We start from the raw sequence: 19175 nt of genomic DNA on the forward strand, positions 1-19175 counted from the left end.
TTTCATAATACCTATGCACATTGTTATCTTTTGTCTGACGTAAACCATATTCAGCAATCGCTCAAGATATTACAAATATAGTACTGAAGAGTATATCAGAGAAATTGTAAAGTACTCTCTTAAATGCTCTCTTAAATCACTAACGATGTTCTAAAAATTCATGTCTGTTTCAAGTTTTTCTGTAACAATATTTTTGGACAAAGGCAGGTAAGTAGTGTATTTAGTAAATACCATATACGCATATCTGATTAATTTTATTTACATGGGATCATATATGAAATGACACGAAATATATAAATCGTTTACAATGCTGTTTCAAAAAAGTCTGCTCTTTTGATTGCTATGATTGAAATTTAAATCTTTTGCCATATACATTTATTAAACAAAATTTTTCTCCATTTGAAAAATCATGGGAAAGGAAATCCCAGTAAAGCTCTATTACAGATCCATAAATTTCGATCAATTAAGAGAGAATTTTAATAGCTTGATAGCAAAGAGTAGGAAAAATACGTGAGACTGCTATAAGTTTCAAGATTTCACTTCCACCATTAAAGAGGTTAGTTCTTCGGTGACTAAAGAGTTTCAGGTCAATGATGAAAGAATTTACATAGACTTTATAAGCGCTTAAGACATTGTAAGAGTAACGTTTTGTTCCAGCTGCTATTTGACAATGAGTATAAAATGAGTATAAAAGTAGTATGTATTTACAACAAATCACAGCAATATGAGATAAATGAAAATCTCTCTAGATATACACAAAAACAAGGTATAAATATTTCGGAAATAATTTACATCGAATCAGTTTCAGTTTCGCCGTTGTAAAGTGAATAAAGTTATATCTCAAGCAAATTTCAACACAAAAAAAAAAAAATAAAATAAAAATGGACCGTTGGCAAAATAAAGTAGCTGTAGTAACCGGTGCCAGTTCAGGTATTGGTGCTGCGGTAGTCAAAGACTTAGTCAATGCTGGATTAATTGTTGTTGGATTGGCACGTCGCGTACAACGTGTTGAAGAACTTAAAGAACAAGTTGCTAAGGGAAAGAAAGAAAATCTACATGCACGTCAATGTGATGTTTCCAATGAGGATTCAGTGAATGAAGCATTTGATTGGATTGAAAAGAATCTGGGTGGAATTGATATTTTAGTCAACAATGCTGGCATTTACAAACAAGGAAATTTATCTGAAATTGATACAAATTTAGTGCAAGAAGTTCTACAGACCAATGTCATGGGTGTGGTATATTGTACCAAACGTGCATTTAAATCAATGAAAGAACGTAATTTCAATGGACATGTTTTAATTATAAACAGTATTGTTGGTCATCAAGTTTTAAATAGTACCATACTTAAGGCACCGTCTGGCAATATTTACGCACCATCGAAATTTGCCGTGACTGCAATGACAGAAATTTATCGACAAGAATTTAATAATCTGGAAACTAAAGTCAAGATCACTGTACGTTTTATGAGAAGATTGAATTTAATGAAATATTATTAATTTTTAATTTTTTTTTAGAGTATTAGCCCTGGATTAGTTGCAACGGAGATTGTTCCTGATCAATTTAAGGAAATGATGTCCGATCGTATATTGCAATCTGAAGATATTTCTAATGCAGTTTTATTCGCAATCTCTACACCTCCCCATGTGCAAATTCATGAGTTAACCATAAAGCCTGTAGGCGAAATGTTTTAATAAAGCAAAAACAAGAAGTAACTAATTTCAATTTAAATAAAAAATATTCTAATAGTTTGTAGTGTTCGTAAAGTGTTCGTTTGTATGATTTTTAAATAAATTTGAATAAAATTTTAAATAAAAAAAATAGTTTTATTTGTTGTTACAAAAAGATTTCATTTCTGTCATTTTTCAGCTATAGTTGAAGACAAAGATATTGTATACTGAAAGCTATTAGCTTAATTATACGTCATACCATACGTCATTAGCAATATAATAAATTTCAATACTTACTATAATATGCTACTAAATTAATCTATTTAAAACTTAAGTGTTGTGAGTTTGATAAACATATTCCAGTTGAGAAAATTCGAGAACGAATGCTTGAAATACTTAACTTAAATGACTGATAGCTGATGACGCCATGTTTATGGAAAAATTTGTGTAGTCATTGTGATTTTCATATCTGTTCCTACAACTTTTTTAATGAATATTCCAAAAATGATCACACAGTGATTAACTACAGCAACTAATATTTATATTGTTTGACACATATTTATTTATTTAATCTAAATGTGCATAAATCGGATGAAAATTAAGAACCTAACTATATGAATTTATATGAAAACTTGAAGGTTTATATGTGCTCTAGTCGCTATGTAGGTTACTGTTTTGATATTAAAAATGTTATTTTTAAATGTGATTTCTTAAAAAGGAGGCTAATGATTAAGGTTAAGCCCTCTCCTTTCCAGAATTATTATATTTTACTTTTTTATATGTGCTGAATAGCTGAATATGCTTAAGCTTTGTTTTTTAGCACAAATTCACATAGATCTCCGAACCCAGTGATGGGTTGACAAAAGCGGCAAAGAAGACTTTGTGTTTCTTTAATCAAATTTTCAATAAATTCTGGTTATTATTTAATTCATTATAAAAAAAATAATGAGAAATGTAAAATATAAAAACATATGGTTACATGTGTTTTTGTGTAAATAAACATTTTTTATTAACTTTAAAAATATCTTCTGTTTTTATGTCCATGCAATTCTGCATCTACATATCAAATTCAAAATAAACACAAATGTTTTATATTCATCGTTTATACGAGGAATAGTCTTACAGTCTAACTATTTTATTGTTTTTTGTGCAGGCTATAAAATATGTACTTGTTAAGATATTGGACACTTCATAAAAATATATATTTTATTAATTAATAGGCAAGATACATGATTCATGAATATCTGTTTCTATCTGTCTTTATATATTGATTCGCTAAATAGTTTAACAATTTTTAAATAAATCGAATTTAATTTATAACTGTTGGTACTGAAGTCGAAGTATAAGAATCTTGACTATGCTTTTCAATAAGTTATTGTTAGAAAGAGAAATATCCAAATTCACACACAACTATTATTCAAATTAATCAGATATAGTCAAGCAATATATACTTTGAAAAGTCAAAATTGTATAAAAAGCAATTTTTAGTTAATCATATATATATATATATATATGTATACATACTTATATATATATATTTAGGATATATATTTAGGATATATAGATATTTAAAATTGAAATTCATACTAAACGTTACTATGGACGTTGTCTAGGTTACTTGTGGTCAGCATTCCTGGATTTATTGTTTAAGAACTGGAAAGTTTTATACACATATTGTATGTCTGATTACAAATATTCAATCTTATGTTGGCTATAGACTATAGAAATTTGCAAAGTGATTAGAGATTCATGTAAAATCACAAGCTTGATTTTAGTTATATTGCTCTGATTGAATGATTTACAGGATTCGCGTATAGATTTAAATATGTTGTTTAATCTATTCTTTATTGAAACCTACCTTACTAAAGTACTGTGATCGAATTAACACGCATTGAGAACAAATTAAGAAGTGCTTCGAGAATCTAGGTGACCGTCTTGAAAACGTTATGAAACATATGTTACATATGATACATATGATGATATGTACATATGATACATATGATATGTATCAACCTAGATAGTAATCAAAAAAAAAAATAATGAAACATTAGCAAAATAAAGTAAATGTAGTGACCGGAGCCAGTTCGGGTTTTGGTGCTACAATAGTCAAAGACTTTGGGACATCGTGTCAATGTGTTGAAGATCTAATAAGTGGTTAGGAATAAGTGGTTAAGGTGAAAAAACAACATTATATACACGTCAGTTTCGAGTGAAGATTAGGTTAATTATTCATTTGATTGAATTGAAATAAATCTGGCTTACTTTGATATACTAGTGAATAATGCTGGTATCTAACGATAACATCAATTACAAGTAATGTATATTATTAAATTTTATAATAAAACCATAATTTTTTTTGTATAGTATAAATAAACAATTATTTACTGGAGAACGCATAATTATCAATACTTAAGTCTATTTCGAGATAGCGAACCGTGCATTTATTATGGAATTAATTTGACGTTGTGATAATCAAGTCCATTTTAAAATTTCATTTTCAACAATTGTTGATTTTAATATAATGATACCGGTTATATATTTGCTGTTGTAATTAATTGTTTTTATTTAAATAAATTTATTAATAAGATATGAATATGCATTACTGTTTCAATTTTTAATTGGAAATGCAGTACTTATCTCTGATTACAGGAAATAAGATGTAGTTGATAATAATATGCATTATTTAAAAATATTTGAATATAATGAATAATATATTAATTAATAATATAATGAATCTTATTTTAATTTATATAGTATTTTTTGCTATATATATTTTTGCAAAATAAATAATTTAGTTTTAATAATTCACAAGAAAAAAAATTTGTTAAAGTGATTTGGATGTGATCAGCAATAGTGAACTTATAAAAATTGAAAATTATCAGTTCAAATATTATGTGTATATAACTTATACATATATATTTCACATATATAACTAATATAACTTATATATATCTCATATACAACTTAATGAGTTGAATAAGTTGATTCTATTGCTCTAGTAACTGAAGTCATTCACCAATGAATAAATACAGATTATATATAGATTTAAATGCCCTTTATTTACATTTTTGCATATATGCTTAATATATTAAAATTATTTGTAATCTAAAGTTTGTGAATAACTGAATAATTGTACGTTAAGGTTCCGCTGTTTATAATATTTTTAAATATATAAATAAGACAGTTTTTCTTATTAATAATTGGGTCTTAAAAGAAAATTAAAACTTTTCTTCCATGCTACAAAGTTATGAGTTTGATATATCAATAACTTTTGATTCGATTGGCACGGCTTTTTGAAAAAATATATATTATATATATATATCTAAATATATGTAGCTATATCTAAGTACTTCAGTATTGAAGATTTTTGCATAAGCTGTTATAGGGCTTCTGCATCATATAAATAATATAGTGATCATATATGGTATAATAGTTATTGATTTGCATGCAATTACCGATTAGTTATAAAAAATCAGCTAAAGGTTTGATAACCTTGACATATGCCTTAGTACATTAGCTGGAAGAACTCACTATTGGTGTAGCAATCTAAATTATAGCCAGGCTAAATGGCTGATGTAACCGTTAAATTACAGTAAAGTGTATCTCAGTAGAACAGATCTGAGGTCAAGAAGAGAGTGCTATATCGAAAATTCGTGTCGTCGTCAGAAATTTAAATGTCTTCAGCAGCTTACATTTTGGCTTTTTTCCGTCTCTGACTCTCTGTCACAGATTATCCGTGATCTGTTAGGTCCGGTGAATAATACTCGTAGAAACGATCAATTATTGTTGTAGACTTCTGTTCTCTCAAAAGCTAGCAGTCCGTTGTTTTTTATTCCAATGTATGCTTCAATAAAATTCAATAAAAAAATCTAGGATAATTAAGCTGATAAAGAAGTAGGAGCTATTGTGCTTCTTGTTTTTAAGATTGTTAAGATTGTTTGTCTTTGATATCATTTGAATAATTATTTTATGAGCTTGAGTTGATCTATCTGCATACTGCTAGAAAGCGAATTTATTTAGGCTTCCAAGAAATTTATTTGTTTGCAACTATACTGTACTAAACTTTTTAAATTTTTATTTTATATACAAATAATGTACAATACCATTCATTAGACATCGATTAGGTAAGGTTAGAGTAGCAGACTTATACACTAGAGACCACTTGAGCTCAAATATTGGGCCGTTGTGTTACCAAAAATTAGTGTTGATTATAAGCAGATCAGGTGAATCCTTAAGAGGACCGCAGAAGACAACTTACAAACAACGCAAACGTTAAACTCAATGTCAAAGAGTCACTTTGCTGTGAATTTTGGCAATGATATGGAATAGGCTTTTAGAGATTGGATTAAGCTGCAAACCGATTGCCCATAAAAATATAAGCCATGGACTTGATATTAACAATATATTAAGAAGACTACTTTAAAGTAGTGTTTTTTAGAGTTAGTTTAAATTTTGAAATCGTAACCATTTCTAATCATAGGACGAAATTGCATTTATTAAAATTTACTATTTTCTTAACTAATTCAGTAGATTTAAACATACTGAATTTTATCAATTTCACTGATAAGCCATATACAATAATAATTTTACCGAGTTTATAAGCACTTAAAAAGTTGAGTGACTAATATTTTGTAGTGTATTAACGTGGGATAATTCGAAAATAGCACAGTCACCGTGAAAAGTATCTAAGAGCCAAAAACTACTGAAAAATAAGAGAAACCTCTTAAATTGAGATTGCAAAATTAGTTTAATTTGATTCAGTTTCAAATATGAGAGTTTAAAGTCAAAATTTAAGAGCTTATTCACTTAAATACTATAAAAATAATAATGGATCGTTAGCAAAATAAAGTAGCTGTGGTGATCGGGGCTAGTTCTGGAATTGGGGCTGCGGTAGTCAAAGACTTAGTCAATGCTGGATTAATTGTTGTTGGATTGGCAAAAAGTATTTGTTTTCAATACAAATAATAAATATTGTAATATGTCTGTTTCTTTGTTTAATTTTGAAGAACATTTAAATAAAATTTTAAATCAAAAAAGTTACTTTTTTTGCTATTACGAAAAGACTACATTTCTGTTATTTTTAAGCTATAACCATAGATATTATATACTGATAGCTATTAACTTAATTATGGTTTTTGCTCTTATTGAGATAATTATGTGATTAGCAATATAATAAACTACAACACTTAGTATAACATGATTCAAAATTAATCTGTTTTAAAACTTAAGTATTTTTTATTATTTCCTTTTTAAAAATAGTCACACAGGGGTTAAGGTTAGCAACTAATATTATTGATTGACATATATTTATTATATGTTCTAAATGTGCATAAATCAGATAAAAATTAAGAACCTATATAAATTTATATGGAAACTTAAAGGTTTATATGTTCTCTAGTCGCTATGTAGGTTACTGTTTCTATACTAAATGCTATTTTAAAGTTCGTTTCGAAAAATGGAAACTATAAACCCAAACTGAACTTTTTTGTGTTCTAAGTTATCATCATGCTTTTCCTCTTTTGAATATGGAGTATATCTTTTGATTTTTTTCCTAGCATTTTTTTCGCATAAATATCCGTGCCCAGTAAAAAGTTGAAAAAAAAATTAAAGCATTTAAATTTCTTGCTCTTCCATGACAAAAAAAACTCAAAGAAATGTGTCATTTAAAAGTATATGTGTTATTACGTCTTCGTAATAATTTTTCTATCCAATAATCAGGATTTCATTCCAAATTACTTCGTTTCTCGTTTTCGATTAGTCAGACTCACTTTATGGCCACTGAAAACTCTCGAAATACTAGTAGAGTAGCTCTTTGAAGATGGATATAATTTTTAACACATCAGTTCCATTTTTCAAATAAATTTAAAAATTGGATCTACGATGCAACTTGCTTTAGACATAATAGAGGCAAAGACAACGTCAGTATACAGACCGATCAGGAAGTTCCGAATGGGATTTTAGCATACAGAAAAAATGCAGAATAAAAAATGTTTTCTTGATAATTCATTATAGTTGATCTTCCTCCACTTCATTTACGAATTACAATTTGCTACAAAAAATGGTACGGATATATCTTACATGCCCACTTAGTTGTTAAATACTCTAATGATTCAAATAAAATTTATTGTTTTACTGAAATGGTATATATTTTTATCAACGATATGAGATGTCAAACATTTCATTTACAGACTGGTTTTAATCTACGTATCCTTTGAAAATTAATTGTCCATATAGTTTAGCATTGGTTTGCTCAGTTCCTAGTTTCTTATCCATTTATTCATTTCGTACTCTTAATTAAGCAAAAGAGTAGGAAAATTATACAAGACTGTCTTTAGTGATATCAAGCTAATTCTTTACCTGACTCTTAAAACCAGTTAAAAATAAGAGAATTTAGTCTAAGAAAATACAGTCTAAGAGTATGTACTACTCTATATAATACCTACTAAGAAGCTAATAATGCTATTAGTGATAGCATTCATTACGTATGATCATTAAATGAACTATAAATAGTTTGGTTTTTGTTCAATTTAAATCAGTTTCACTTTCGTCGGAGTGAAGTAAATAACTAAAATAAAAATTAGAAAAATAATAATGGAACGTTGGCAAAATAAAGTAGCTGTAGTGACCGGTGCCAGTTCTGGAATTGGAGCTGCGGTAGTCAAAGACTTAGTCAATGCTGGATTAATTGTTGTTGGATTGGCACGTCGCGTACAACGTGTTGAAGAACTTAAAGAGCAAGTTGCTAAGGGAAAGAAAGAAAATCTACATGCACGTCAATGTGATGTTTCCAATGAGGATTCAGTGAATGAAGCATTTGATTGGATTGAAAAGAATCTAGGTGGAATTGATATTTTAGTCAACAATGCAGGCATTTTCAGACAAGGCAATTTAACTGAACTGGATACCAACTTAGTGCAAGAAGTCTTACAGACTAATGTCATGGGTGTGGTATATTGTACCAAACGTGCATTTAAATCAATGAAAGAACGTAATTTCAATGGACATGTTTTAATTATAAACAGTATTGTTGGTCATAGTGTTCCAAATACTTCGATTTTAAAAGCACCATCAAGTAATATGTATCCACCGTCAAAATATGCTCTGACTGCAATGACAGAAATTTATCGACAGGAATTTAATAGTTTGGAAACTAAAGTGAAGATTACTGTAGGTTCTAATAGCTAATTAAATTTAAATAATAAATAATAGTTTTGTTTTTATTTCACAGAGCATTAGTCCTGGATTAGTTTCGACGGAAATAGTTCCTGATATGTACAAGGAAATGATGGCCGATCGTATATTGCAATCTGAAGATATTTCTAATGCAGTTTTATTCGCAATTTCTACACCTCCACATGTGCAAATTCATGAGTTAACTATAAAGCCTGTAGGCGAAATGTTTTAATAAAGCATGAACAAAAAGTAAAGTTTGTGTAATTTTGAAGTACATTTAAATAAAACTTTAAATCAAAAAAGTATATATTTTTCTTATTACGAAATGATTTTATTTCTATAATTTTTTATTTGCTAATAGCAGTTAAGTTATTTAAGGTTCTTGCTTCTATTGAGATAAATATATGAATAACAATACAACAAACTACAATCATCATCTCTGGTATAGATTTCGTATAGGTCCTATGCCTGTCTTACAACATTCTGCTTTCCCTTTCCAGTTCCCTATATTTATCTCCACTCTATCATTATCGACACTTTCCGTCGTTTTCTTGACCTTCTACTTTTTCTGTTGGTTTTATGTCATTCCAGAATATCTTGTATTGCCCTCTTGCTTCCGGCATTCGTAAACGTGACCGAGCCGCCTTAAACGCTGCATTTTTATAAACTTGCTGATTGTGTCATGTTCTACAAGTCATTCTAGTTCTTGGTTGTATCTTATGATCTATACTCCGTTTTCTCCCATAGGTGAAAAAATTGTTTTTAGAATTCTTCTCTCAAATACTGTTATTTTATTCGCTTCAGCTTTAGTAAATCTCCATGCTTCGCAACCATACGCCGGCAATCCACCGGCTGGATTAATGTTTTGTACATTTCAAGTTTTGTTTTTCGTGATATATTTTTGCTTGTTATCAATCTCTTCAACCCATAGTATTACCAGATCTATTCAATTCTACCAGCTTGAGTTCTGTCCTGAAGAGTGTTTATTGCAATATTTTTTTCATTGAATACGACGCCTAGCTATTTATAGCTACTGACACCATCTATTGTATAGGTGTTAATACTTAGGGTACTAGAAGTCGTTTGTGTGGTTGATATTAACATGTATATAGTTTTTATGTAGCTAATTTTTATTCCTGTTTTTTTGACTTCCTCTTTAATTATCTTAAGTAATCAATGTTAGACCATCGCATATTAATAAGGTTATTTTGTTCTATTTATTCCTGTGCTATTATGATTTATTTCTTCAATGTTCAATAATGCTTTGTTGATGGCTAAATTGAGGATCATTGCTGACAAAGCATCACCCTGTTGCGTGCCGGTGTTTAATTCAAAGTGTTCGGAGTAAGATTTTTAGACTGCAACCTTTGCCGCTATATTTTCTAAAGTCATAAGTATGAGATTTACGATTTTTCTCGGTATGCCTTGCATGAGTACTTAGTTTTTTATCTGTTTTCTATTGGCATTATCAAAAGCTTGCTTAAAGTCTATAAATAGACAATGTATGTCGATTCCATATTGAAACTAAATAAACTACAATACTTACTATATTATGACCCTAAATTAATCTATTTAAAATTCAAGTATTGTGAGTTTGATAAACATATTTCAGTCGAGAAAATTCGAGAACGCACATTAAAATACTTAACGAAATTGACTGATAGCTGATGACGCGATAATTATGGAAAAATTTGTATAGTCATTTTGATATTAAGATTTCTTTTCGAAATTATTTTTATTATATTCTTAAAAATTACCACACAACATACTATATATGTACAGCAATTAATATTTATTGACTGACATAATATTCTTGCAGTTTGATTTGAACTTACATGTGGGTCTGATATAAATTAAGTATTTAATTAGTTAATTTTATAGAGAAATTTTAAACTGTATGTAATCATGTAAACTGTAACCCTGGATCAAGATTTAATTTTTTCTTATCTGAAGTTATCATTGTAGTTCTTCCTTTTTAAATATGTATACCTAAATATCCATATTTTGTCCTAGCAATAATTTTGCATAAATCTTCGTCCCTAGTGAAACATCTCAAAGGAATATGACATATAAAACTTTTTATAATTTTATAAATATTCATTTTATTTATTTATTTATGACCATTTTTAAAAAATTTCATATTCCGAATAATGATTTTTTAATGATTTTATGTTGCGATTTACAGTAAATGTTTCTTATTGAAATATATCCAATAACAAGGATTTCATTCCAAATTCAGCAAGAAAAGTTCATAACTTGGTTCCTGGTTTTCGAGTAGTTAGACTCACTTCATTGCAGCTTGAAACTCTCAAAATACTGGTCGAATAGCTTTTCTATTACCACCTCAGTGCTGTCTCTAAAACAAATCTAAAAAATGGAGCTATGGTGCACGTTTTTTTGGGCATGGAAGAGTGTATAACAATGTCACCTTTCAAGTCGTTTAGGAAGTTCCTAACGGAGGTTTAGCATACAGAAAAGAAAACAAAAGCATAGTTGATCTTCTACTTTATTTACTAATTACAATTTGCTATTAAAAATGGCACGGAAAAAAAATGGCATAATATTTACATTTAGCTTCTGTATACTCTAATGGTTCAAATAAACTTTATTTTAGTTAATTGGACATATATTCATACCAAATATCAAGCAAACGATATGAGACATTAGATATTAGGTATTTTCGATTTAAAATCCATTGCAATATGTTACATATGCATATGTATAGTCTAGGAAGCTTTTATAAATTAATCCTTTAAAATTGTCCATATAGTTTAGTATTGGTTCTTTCTAACCGGCCCATAATTCAGTTTCTTATCGATTCATTCATTTCGTTACTTTAATTAAGCAGAAGAGTGAGAAAAATGTCTCAGACTGTCATAAGTAGAATCAAGCTTATCGTTTAGCTAGCTCTTAAAACTTATTCAAAATAAGAGAATTCAGTCTAAGAGTATGTTCTACTCTGTGTAATATCTACTTAGCAGCTAATAATGCATTAATATTGTATGATCATTAAATAAACTATAAATATTTTAGCTGCAGTTGAATTTGATGCAGTTTCAGTTTCGTCAGTGTAAAGTGAACAATTTAAGTGTTAACTAAAACAAAACTTAGAAAAATAATAATGGAACGTTGGCAAAATAAAGTAGCTGTAGTGACCGGGGCTAGTTCTGGAATTGGGTCTGCTATTGTCAAAGACTTGGTCAATGCTGGATTAATTGTTGTTGGATTGGCACGTCGTGTACAACGCGTGGAAGAAATTAAGCAACATGTGACCAAGGAAAAGCAAAAAAATCTGCATGCACGACAATGTGATGTTTCCAATGAGGATTCAGTGAATGAAGCATTTGATTGTATTGAAAAAAATTTAGGTGGTATAGATATATTGGTGAATAATGCGGGCATCTCTAAGTCAGGCAATTTATGTGAAATTGATGCAAATTTAGTGCAAGAAGTTCTACAGACCAATGTTATGGGTGTGGTATATTGTACCAAACGTGCATTTAAATCAATGAAAGAACGTAATTTTAATGGACATGTTATAATAATAAACAGTGTTCTAGGGCATACAGTATTTAATATTGGTATTTTGAAAAGGCCATCAAATAATATGTATCCTCCATCAAAATTTGCTGTGACTGCAATGACAGAAATTTATCGTCAAGAATTTAATAATTTGGAAACTAAAGTGAAGATCACTGTACGTTTTATAAGAGGATTGAATTTAATGAAATTTTATTAATTTGTAATTTTTTTATAGAGCATTAGTCCTGGATTAGTTGAAACGGAGATTGTTAACGATCAATTTAAGAAAATTATGAACAATCGTATATTACAAGCGGAGGATATTTCCAATGCAGTTTTATTCGCTATTTCTACACCTCCCCATGTGCAAATTCATGAATTGACTATTAAACCTGTAGGAGAAATTTTCTAAGTTTGGATAGACTTTGATGAAAAAAAAATTAATTATTGTGTTTAATAAATTTTATCATTAATGGTTTTCTAATGGTTTTATTTTGATATCAATATATTATTATTATTTATCAAAATTTTTTGTTTGCGTGACTGGTTTTGTAAATAGTAATTAATTTTTAATTGCAACAAATTATATCAAGTGTTTTTGTAGTTTATTAACAACCATTTTCCAGTTTAATTTTTTATTTTTCTAACATTTTGTTATTATTATTAAATAAGTATTATTATAAATAATAAAAATCTTGATTGCTCTTATATACAGAATAACACGAAATAAATTTTCTCCATCTGCGTCGATTGTCAGCGGAGTTGCTTTGTAATTTATACCGTCCATGTACGGTCCATGTAATGTAGTATATATCTGATCGCCTAGAAATTTTTGCGGTCTTATTATTTTCTTTTACATCTTTATTTCTTTTATATAATATATCCAATATATATATATTCTTTATTTCTATATAAAATCAGTTTACTCCCTGTTAATGTATGGAGTATTTCAAAATAGGATATATATAATATATCCAATATATATACATTCTTTATTTCTATATAAAATCAGTTTACTCACTGTTAATGTATGGAGTATTTCAAAATAGACCCCACATTCTTTTCAAGCAATAATAGACTTGAATGTTTCGTATGCTGAAGTTATTCAATGAAATTGTTTAAGCCATGATGTATTGCGGGCTTATCATATTTAAATATATAACATATTCGTTAAAGTTCCGCTGTCCTTCTCTATGATACACTCAAAGTGATTGAAATTCTCAATATTTTCTGTAGTTAAATTAGCTTTTCTCCATTTAAGAAATCCTGTGTACTTGAAGCTTATTAGCAGTAGATTAGTAAGGTTAAAATGGAAATATTTTTTGAAGAGGTTAAAGATGTCATTACGTGTATCACACATCAAACCATTGCTCAAAAAAATCTTAATTTTTTTCCATGTTTTAAAAGATGTTCTGGGATTATAAACAAATTATAAAGAAAGACTCCGCCAATGATGACAAAACCTCTTCAATAACTGAAACCGCTAAAATGAACATTCAATCATAATATATTTTAAATTCAATAAAAATCCCTTTTGATATATTAATATTTCTAATACAATTTACACAATTAAAATTTGATATAAGTTCAAATTTTAATATATTTAAAAAATATTTATTTTAAAATATCAAATGTGTTGTGTTTATAGAAATCTTCCCTAATCATTGCCTATGACTATATACATATGTTGTGATGTCTAATTTATATGATTCAGCATATTTTTTTTCCATTGAATGGATTTCATTGCCTTAAAAGTTTATTTCAAAAAAATATCTCTTATAGTGTTCACCAAATTAATTTTAATATATTATTTATATCTAAAAGCAAAATCAAATATTTTAATTTATGGGTACTTAAAAATTAATTCTATTTTATAATGACTTGCAAAAAAAAATAATTCTCTAATATTATTTTAGCAATGTCATGCTGGTGTATAATTTAAAAAGTTTTGCAATATGTTTGAGTATTATTTTTTGAGAGGGCTCTCTTCACCATATAAAAGCAGATTTATATTCTCTCTAGAAAACTCCCAGTACAATACATTACATTTTCATATTATTTTTATACGATTTACAATTTTATTTTAAAATATTTAACATTTTGAAGTCTAAAAGCGTACTATAAAAATATTTGATTCTCATCAAAAAATTGAGATGTAAGATTCCATATTTTGATGTTATAAGTCAAATAATTTCAAGACCAACACTAGTAATAGAACTATTTTTATCTTTATTAATTAATTGAACTTTGTAAAATTGCCTGCCGTGCAATCCACTCATTAAAGAGGCAATCTTCAACTGAACTCACTTCAAAGCAATTACTGGAAATGATATCGGATCTTATATTGCAATATCAACCTTATCACATAATGTAAATATTTAAACTAATAATTAATACTGTGGAAGAAATTGTTTATATTTGTTAAATTTTAAAGTAATTCTGAAAAAAAAAAATTGTTTTAAATTCAACATTTGTGCAGTATAAAATAATAAAATTTAGACGCGACAGATAATTAAAACAACTACTGGACTTATATAAAAAGTAATCTATGTATTGTCAACTAGTGCAGTATTAGGTTAAGTGTAAATTAGTTGATATAAACCCTATTAACAACCTGAACTTAATGAAATAGAATACTACTATTAGTATTATGAGTATTATATGTGATTTGCAATTAGTATTGTAGTCAAGCAATTCTAAATACAAAACGCATCACCTCTTCGGTTGTCAGTCATATACTGACTCCTTTATTTTCATGGTACACATCAATTGAACTTGACAAACTAGAGTTGCCATGTACATTTTCTTATGTGTAATATTACAATGATAAACTAATTACTAAACTTATGAACTAAACACTTATACTAAATACTTACTCTAAATAATATATACTACTACAGTATTAAAATATTTTTAAATTTATTTTAAATCAAATTTTCATTTTACCATATGAATCGCTAAATAACCGCTAAATATGGTAATTCTATGGTATATATATTTTTTTTTCGTCAAAATATTTTGAATATTCAACTCATTTTTCGCTTGGAGGATATAAATTAGCAATTTTGATCATAGCAGGTGTTTGATTTTTGATTCTTTAGTGTGATATTGAAGATACAGATGTGGGGGATATGTTATTTTATAAGACCATAAACTACAAGTCGTATATTAGGTGTACCGGTATGAAGTGAGCGTAAAGAAACAAATGTTCCGACAGGGAACATTTGTTGTGAACGAGCCTTTATTTTTTTTTGTTTGTTTGCTATGACATGTGTGAAATATATTTAGTGTACATCAAGTCATTGAACAGACAAGATCATATTTTTTCATCGTGTTAAAAATGTCGAATTTTGTACCAGAAAGTGATGATTTGCGGTAAGCATTAATTTTTGTTTTCATTTGAAGAATAGTGGTGCAGAGTCGCATCGAATGCTTGCCGAGGAATATGGTGATCATGCTCTATCAGAAGCAACAAGATGGTTTCAACGGTTCAGATATAATGATTTTGGTGTGAGAAATGAAGAACGTGGAAGACCGCCAAAAAAGTTTGAAGACGCCAAATTGCAAACGATATTGGATGGAGATGACACTTTGGGTCAAAAGCAAATGGCAGAAATGTGAAATGTTGCACAACAAACAATTTCTGACCGTTTAAAAGCTATGGGAAAGATCCAAAAGTGTGGAAAATGGGTGTCACATGAATTGAATGAAAGACAGATGGAAAACCGAAAAAACACTTGTGAAATTTTGATTCAAAGACACGAAAGAAAATCGGTTTTGCATCGGATTGTTACTGGCGATGAAAAATGGATTTATTTTAAGAATCCTAAACGGAAAAAATCATGGGTTAACCGGGACAACCATCAACATCGACTGCAAAACCAGATCGATTCGGCAAGAAGACAAAGCACTTTGATTCCTACGAGGAGGTCGAAAATTGGGTGTCTGGTTGGTTTACTTTAAAAGACGAACAATTTTTTTGGCGTGGTATCCACAAAGGTGGTCAAAATGTGTAGAAAGCAATGGCCAATACTTTGAATAAAATGTTTTTTATTTTCCTATTAATAATTAGTGTTTTATTTTCACCAAAAAATGCTCATTTTATACCGGTACACCTGTGATATACATTAAGACTGAAAAGTTTTCGGAAATTCTCATTTAAAATTCGCGCGCTGTATATTTTTCGATATTTTAAGTTTATGTAGTTTGGCAGCACTGTCCTTAATTACTATGCCAAAAATGAGCTCGATCTGTCAGACAGTTCGTTTACGGCAGCTGTTGAAACCAGTTCACCTCAGTAGTGCGTTGCGAAATGTCTTCGACGGTCGTACGACCGTCCTGGAAGGCTTTGTACCACTCATAAACTTGAGTTTTCGATAAAACTGATTCCCCATAAGCCTTTTGTAGCATTCGCAACGATTCTGCACACGAAATTTCGTTCGAAACACAAAATTTGATGCAAACTCTTTGTTCAATATTTTTTTCCATTGTTTTTTTCGCAACGCCCTACTGAGGTGAACTGGTTTCAACAGCTGCCGTAAACGAACTGTCTGACAGATCGCGCTCATTTTTGGCATAGTAATTAAGGACAGTGCTGCCAAACTACATAAACTTAAAATATCGAAAAATATACAGCGCGCGAATTTTAAATGAGAATTTCCGAAAACTTTTCGGTCTTAATGTAAGGTACATAGTAATTTATTTATTTAAAGTAAAATAACGATTTATAGTACATCTTTTCATGATCGAAATCTAATATAAATGTACCCAAGTAGTATTATAATAAGGAAGAGGAAAATTTTACAAAAAACCTTATACAAAAATCTTATCAGAAGTATATATGAGAAGTATATATAATCAAATTAAAAAAATTGAATGTTTTCTAAATTTTCTATTAAAATTTCTTTTAAATGTATAAAATAAGAAGCTAACTCTTCTTTAGGTAGATTTGCACTGACAGTTTATAAAGGAATTATTATCAGTTCAGTACTATTTTCTACAAGAGCATGACTTTAGTTTTTTTTTTTAAATATATTTAATATTAATTAATTAATTAAAAAATTGTTCAAACTTTAATAAAATATGCAATAAATATAAAGCACTACAAATTAAAATAAACAAATTTCATTGTTGAAATGAACATGTGTTATCTATTTAAAAATTCCTCAAAGATATTACAAATTAATTTAAAACTGAGATACATTAAATCATTTTTGAGATAGTGGTTTCTTTGTAGTTTGTAAAAAGAAACTGAAGAGAGTACAGTCTCTTAATAGAAATACCGCCAAATAAACTAAAATTAAATATTGTACAGTGGAGGTATCTCAATCTTTTAAAATTTCATTGTCAAGGTCAATTTAATAAATACATTTTATTTAATGTTCAGAGAATTCGCAAAATTTTAATATTACAGTAATTTTTATACATATTATTATGAATACGTACTTTTATATGAATATGAGAAAACACTACAAAATATTGCTTCTGCAATGCAACCTCTTCATCACTACATCGCTACGTCGATAACAGATATTTCACATACATCATATATTATTAAACTAAAACAGTTTTTATTTATTGATTTAAAATAGTAAAAGTAAAAGCTATTATCTATAACTATAATTATACAAGCCTTTATCTGATATAATTAACCATAATTTCAATGTTTTTTTTTGTGTTTCTCAGGTTTGTTTTTTAAACATGTGTTTTAATTTATTATTACACATGTAATTAGCTGATAACATAGATATATAACTATAAAATTACATTTAATATTGATAAGTATAGTTGACAGATGTATATATATAAAGACGTGCTCATATTATTTCCCCTATGGGTTTAATAATCATTTCATGTATTTGAACGTGTGGTGGAGTTGATATAGCAAACAAAATAGCACTGGAAACATCCTCTGATTTCAATATATGATCGCCTATTGCCTGTTTCATTTGTTCTGGAACAATTTCTGTTTCAACTAATCCGGGGCTAATACTCTATGAGAAACGTAATAATATATATTTCCGTTTATATGTGTATTTATAATGATTATAGACTTACTGTAATCTTTATTTTAGTACCCATATTATTGAACTCCTGTCTGTATACTTCAGTAATAGCAGTTAAAGCGAATTTTGACGGTGAATACATATTATATGATGGAACATTTGAGGTCTTACTATTTGGAACAGTGTGTCCACCAATGCTATTTATCAATATAATGTGACCGTTAAAATTACGTGTTTTCATCGATTTGATTGCTCTCTTAGTACAATAAATCACACCCATAACATTCGTTTGCAAAATTTCTTGTGCTAAATTCGTGTCCATTTCAGACAGAGTGCCTATTCTAAAAATCCCAGCATTATTTACCAATATATCTATTCCTCCAAGATTTTTTTCAATCCAATCGAATGCTTTATTGACATATTCCTCTTTTGAAACGTCACATTGCAGTGCGTGTAGATTTCTTTGTTTTTCCTTAGTCACTTGCCGTTTGAGGTCTTCAACCCGTTGTACACGACGTGCCAATCCAACGACAATTAATCCAGCATTGACTAAGTCTATGCTTAAAGCAGCACCAATTCCAGAACTGGCACCGGTCACCACAGCCACTTTATTTTGCCAACGTTCCATTATTGCTTTTCGCACAAAAAACTAGTTCACTTTATACCGGTAAAATTCAAACTAAATGTAGTTGCATCGGAGCTTCATTATATATACAAATTTTTGTCTGAGTGTAGAGTTCAAAATTCACAAATTATAATGTTTTTGTAGTTATTCATATAATGCATTTTTAGGTATGTACTCTTT

General features: G+C 28.6%; 4 protein-coding genes across 4 annotated transcripts; 3 read left to right on the forward strand and 1 right to left on the reverse strand.

Annotated features, from left to right (window-relative positions):
* The first annotated feature begins 792 nt into the window (after positions 1-792).
* Positions 793-1796, forward strand: LOC119669265 (farnesol dehydrogenase-like). Its single transcript, XM_038079092.1, has 2 exons — positions 793-1457; positions 1518-1796. The coding sequence occupies exons 1-2, from the start codon at positions 882-884 to the stop codon at positions 1692-1694; spliced, it is 753 nt and encodes a 250-aa protein (XP_037935020.1). The 5' UTR covers positions 793-881; the 3' UTR covers positions 1695-1796.
* A 6426-nt stretch (positions 1797-8222) lies between these two features.
* Positions 8223-9115, forward strand: LOC119669268 (farnesol dehydrogenase-like). The gene is made up of 2 exons (XM_038079096.1): positions 8223-8837; positions 8899-9115. Exons 1-2 carry the CDS (start codon positions 8262-8264, stop codon positions 9073-9075), a joined length of 753 nt encoding a protein of 250 aa, XP_037935024.1. The 5' UTR covers positions 8223-8261; the 3' UTR covers positions 9076-9115.
* Positions 9116-11908: 2793 nt separating this feature from the next.
* On the forward strand, positions 11909-12843 carry LOC119669266 (farnesol dehydrogenase-like). The gene is made up of 2 exons (XM_038079093.1): positions 11909-12540; positions 12601-12843. The coding sequence occupies exons 1-2, from the start codon at positions 11965-11967 to the stop codon at positions 12775-12777; spliced, it is 753 nt and encodes a 250-aa protein (XP_037935021.1). The 5' UTR covers positions 11909-11964; the 3' UTR covers positions 12778-12843.
* A 5164-nt stretch (positions 12844-18007) lies between these two features.
* Positions 18008-19059, reverse strand: LOC119669267 (farnesol dehydrogenase-like). Its single transcript, XM_038079094.1, has 2 exons — positions 18423-19059; positions 18008-18358 (listed from the first exon to the last, which is right to left on the reverse strand). The coding sequence occupies exons 1-2, from the start codon at positions 18996-18998 to the stop codon at positions 18182-18184; spliced, it is 753 nt and encodes a 250-aa protein (XP_037935022.1). The 5' UTR covers positions 18999-19059; the 3' UTR covers positions 18008-18181.
* Positions 19060-19175: the final 116 nt, after the last annotated feature.

The sequence above is a fragment of the Teleopsis dalmanni genome, chromosome 1 (assembly GCF_002237135.1).
Source record: "Teleopsis dalmanni isolate 2A chromosome 1, ASM223713v2, whole genome shotgun sequence".
Lineage (NCBI taxonomy): Eukaryota > Metazoa > Arthropoda > Insecta > Diptera > Diopsidae > Teleopsis > Teleopsis dalmanni.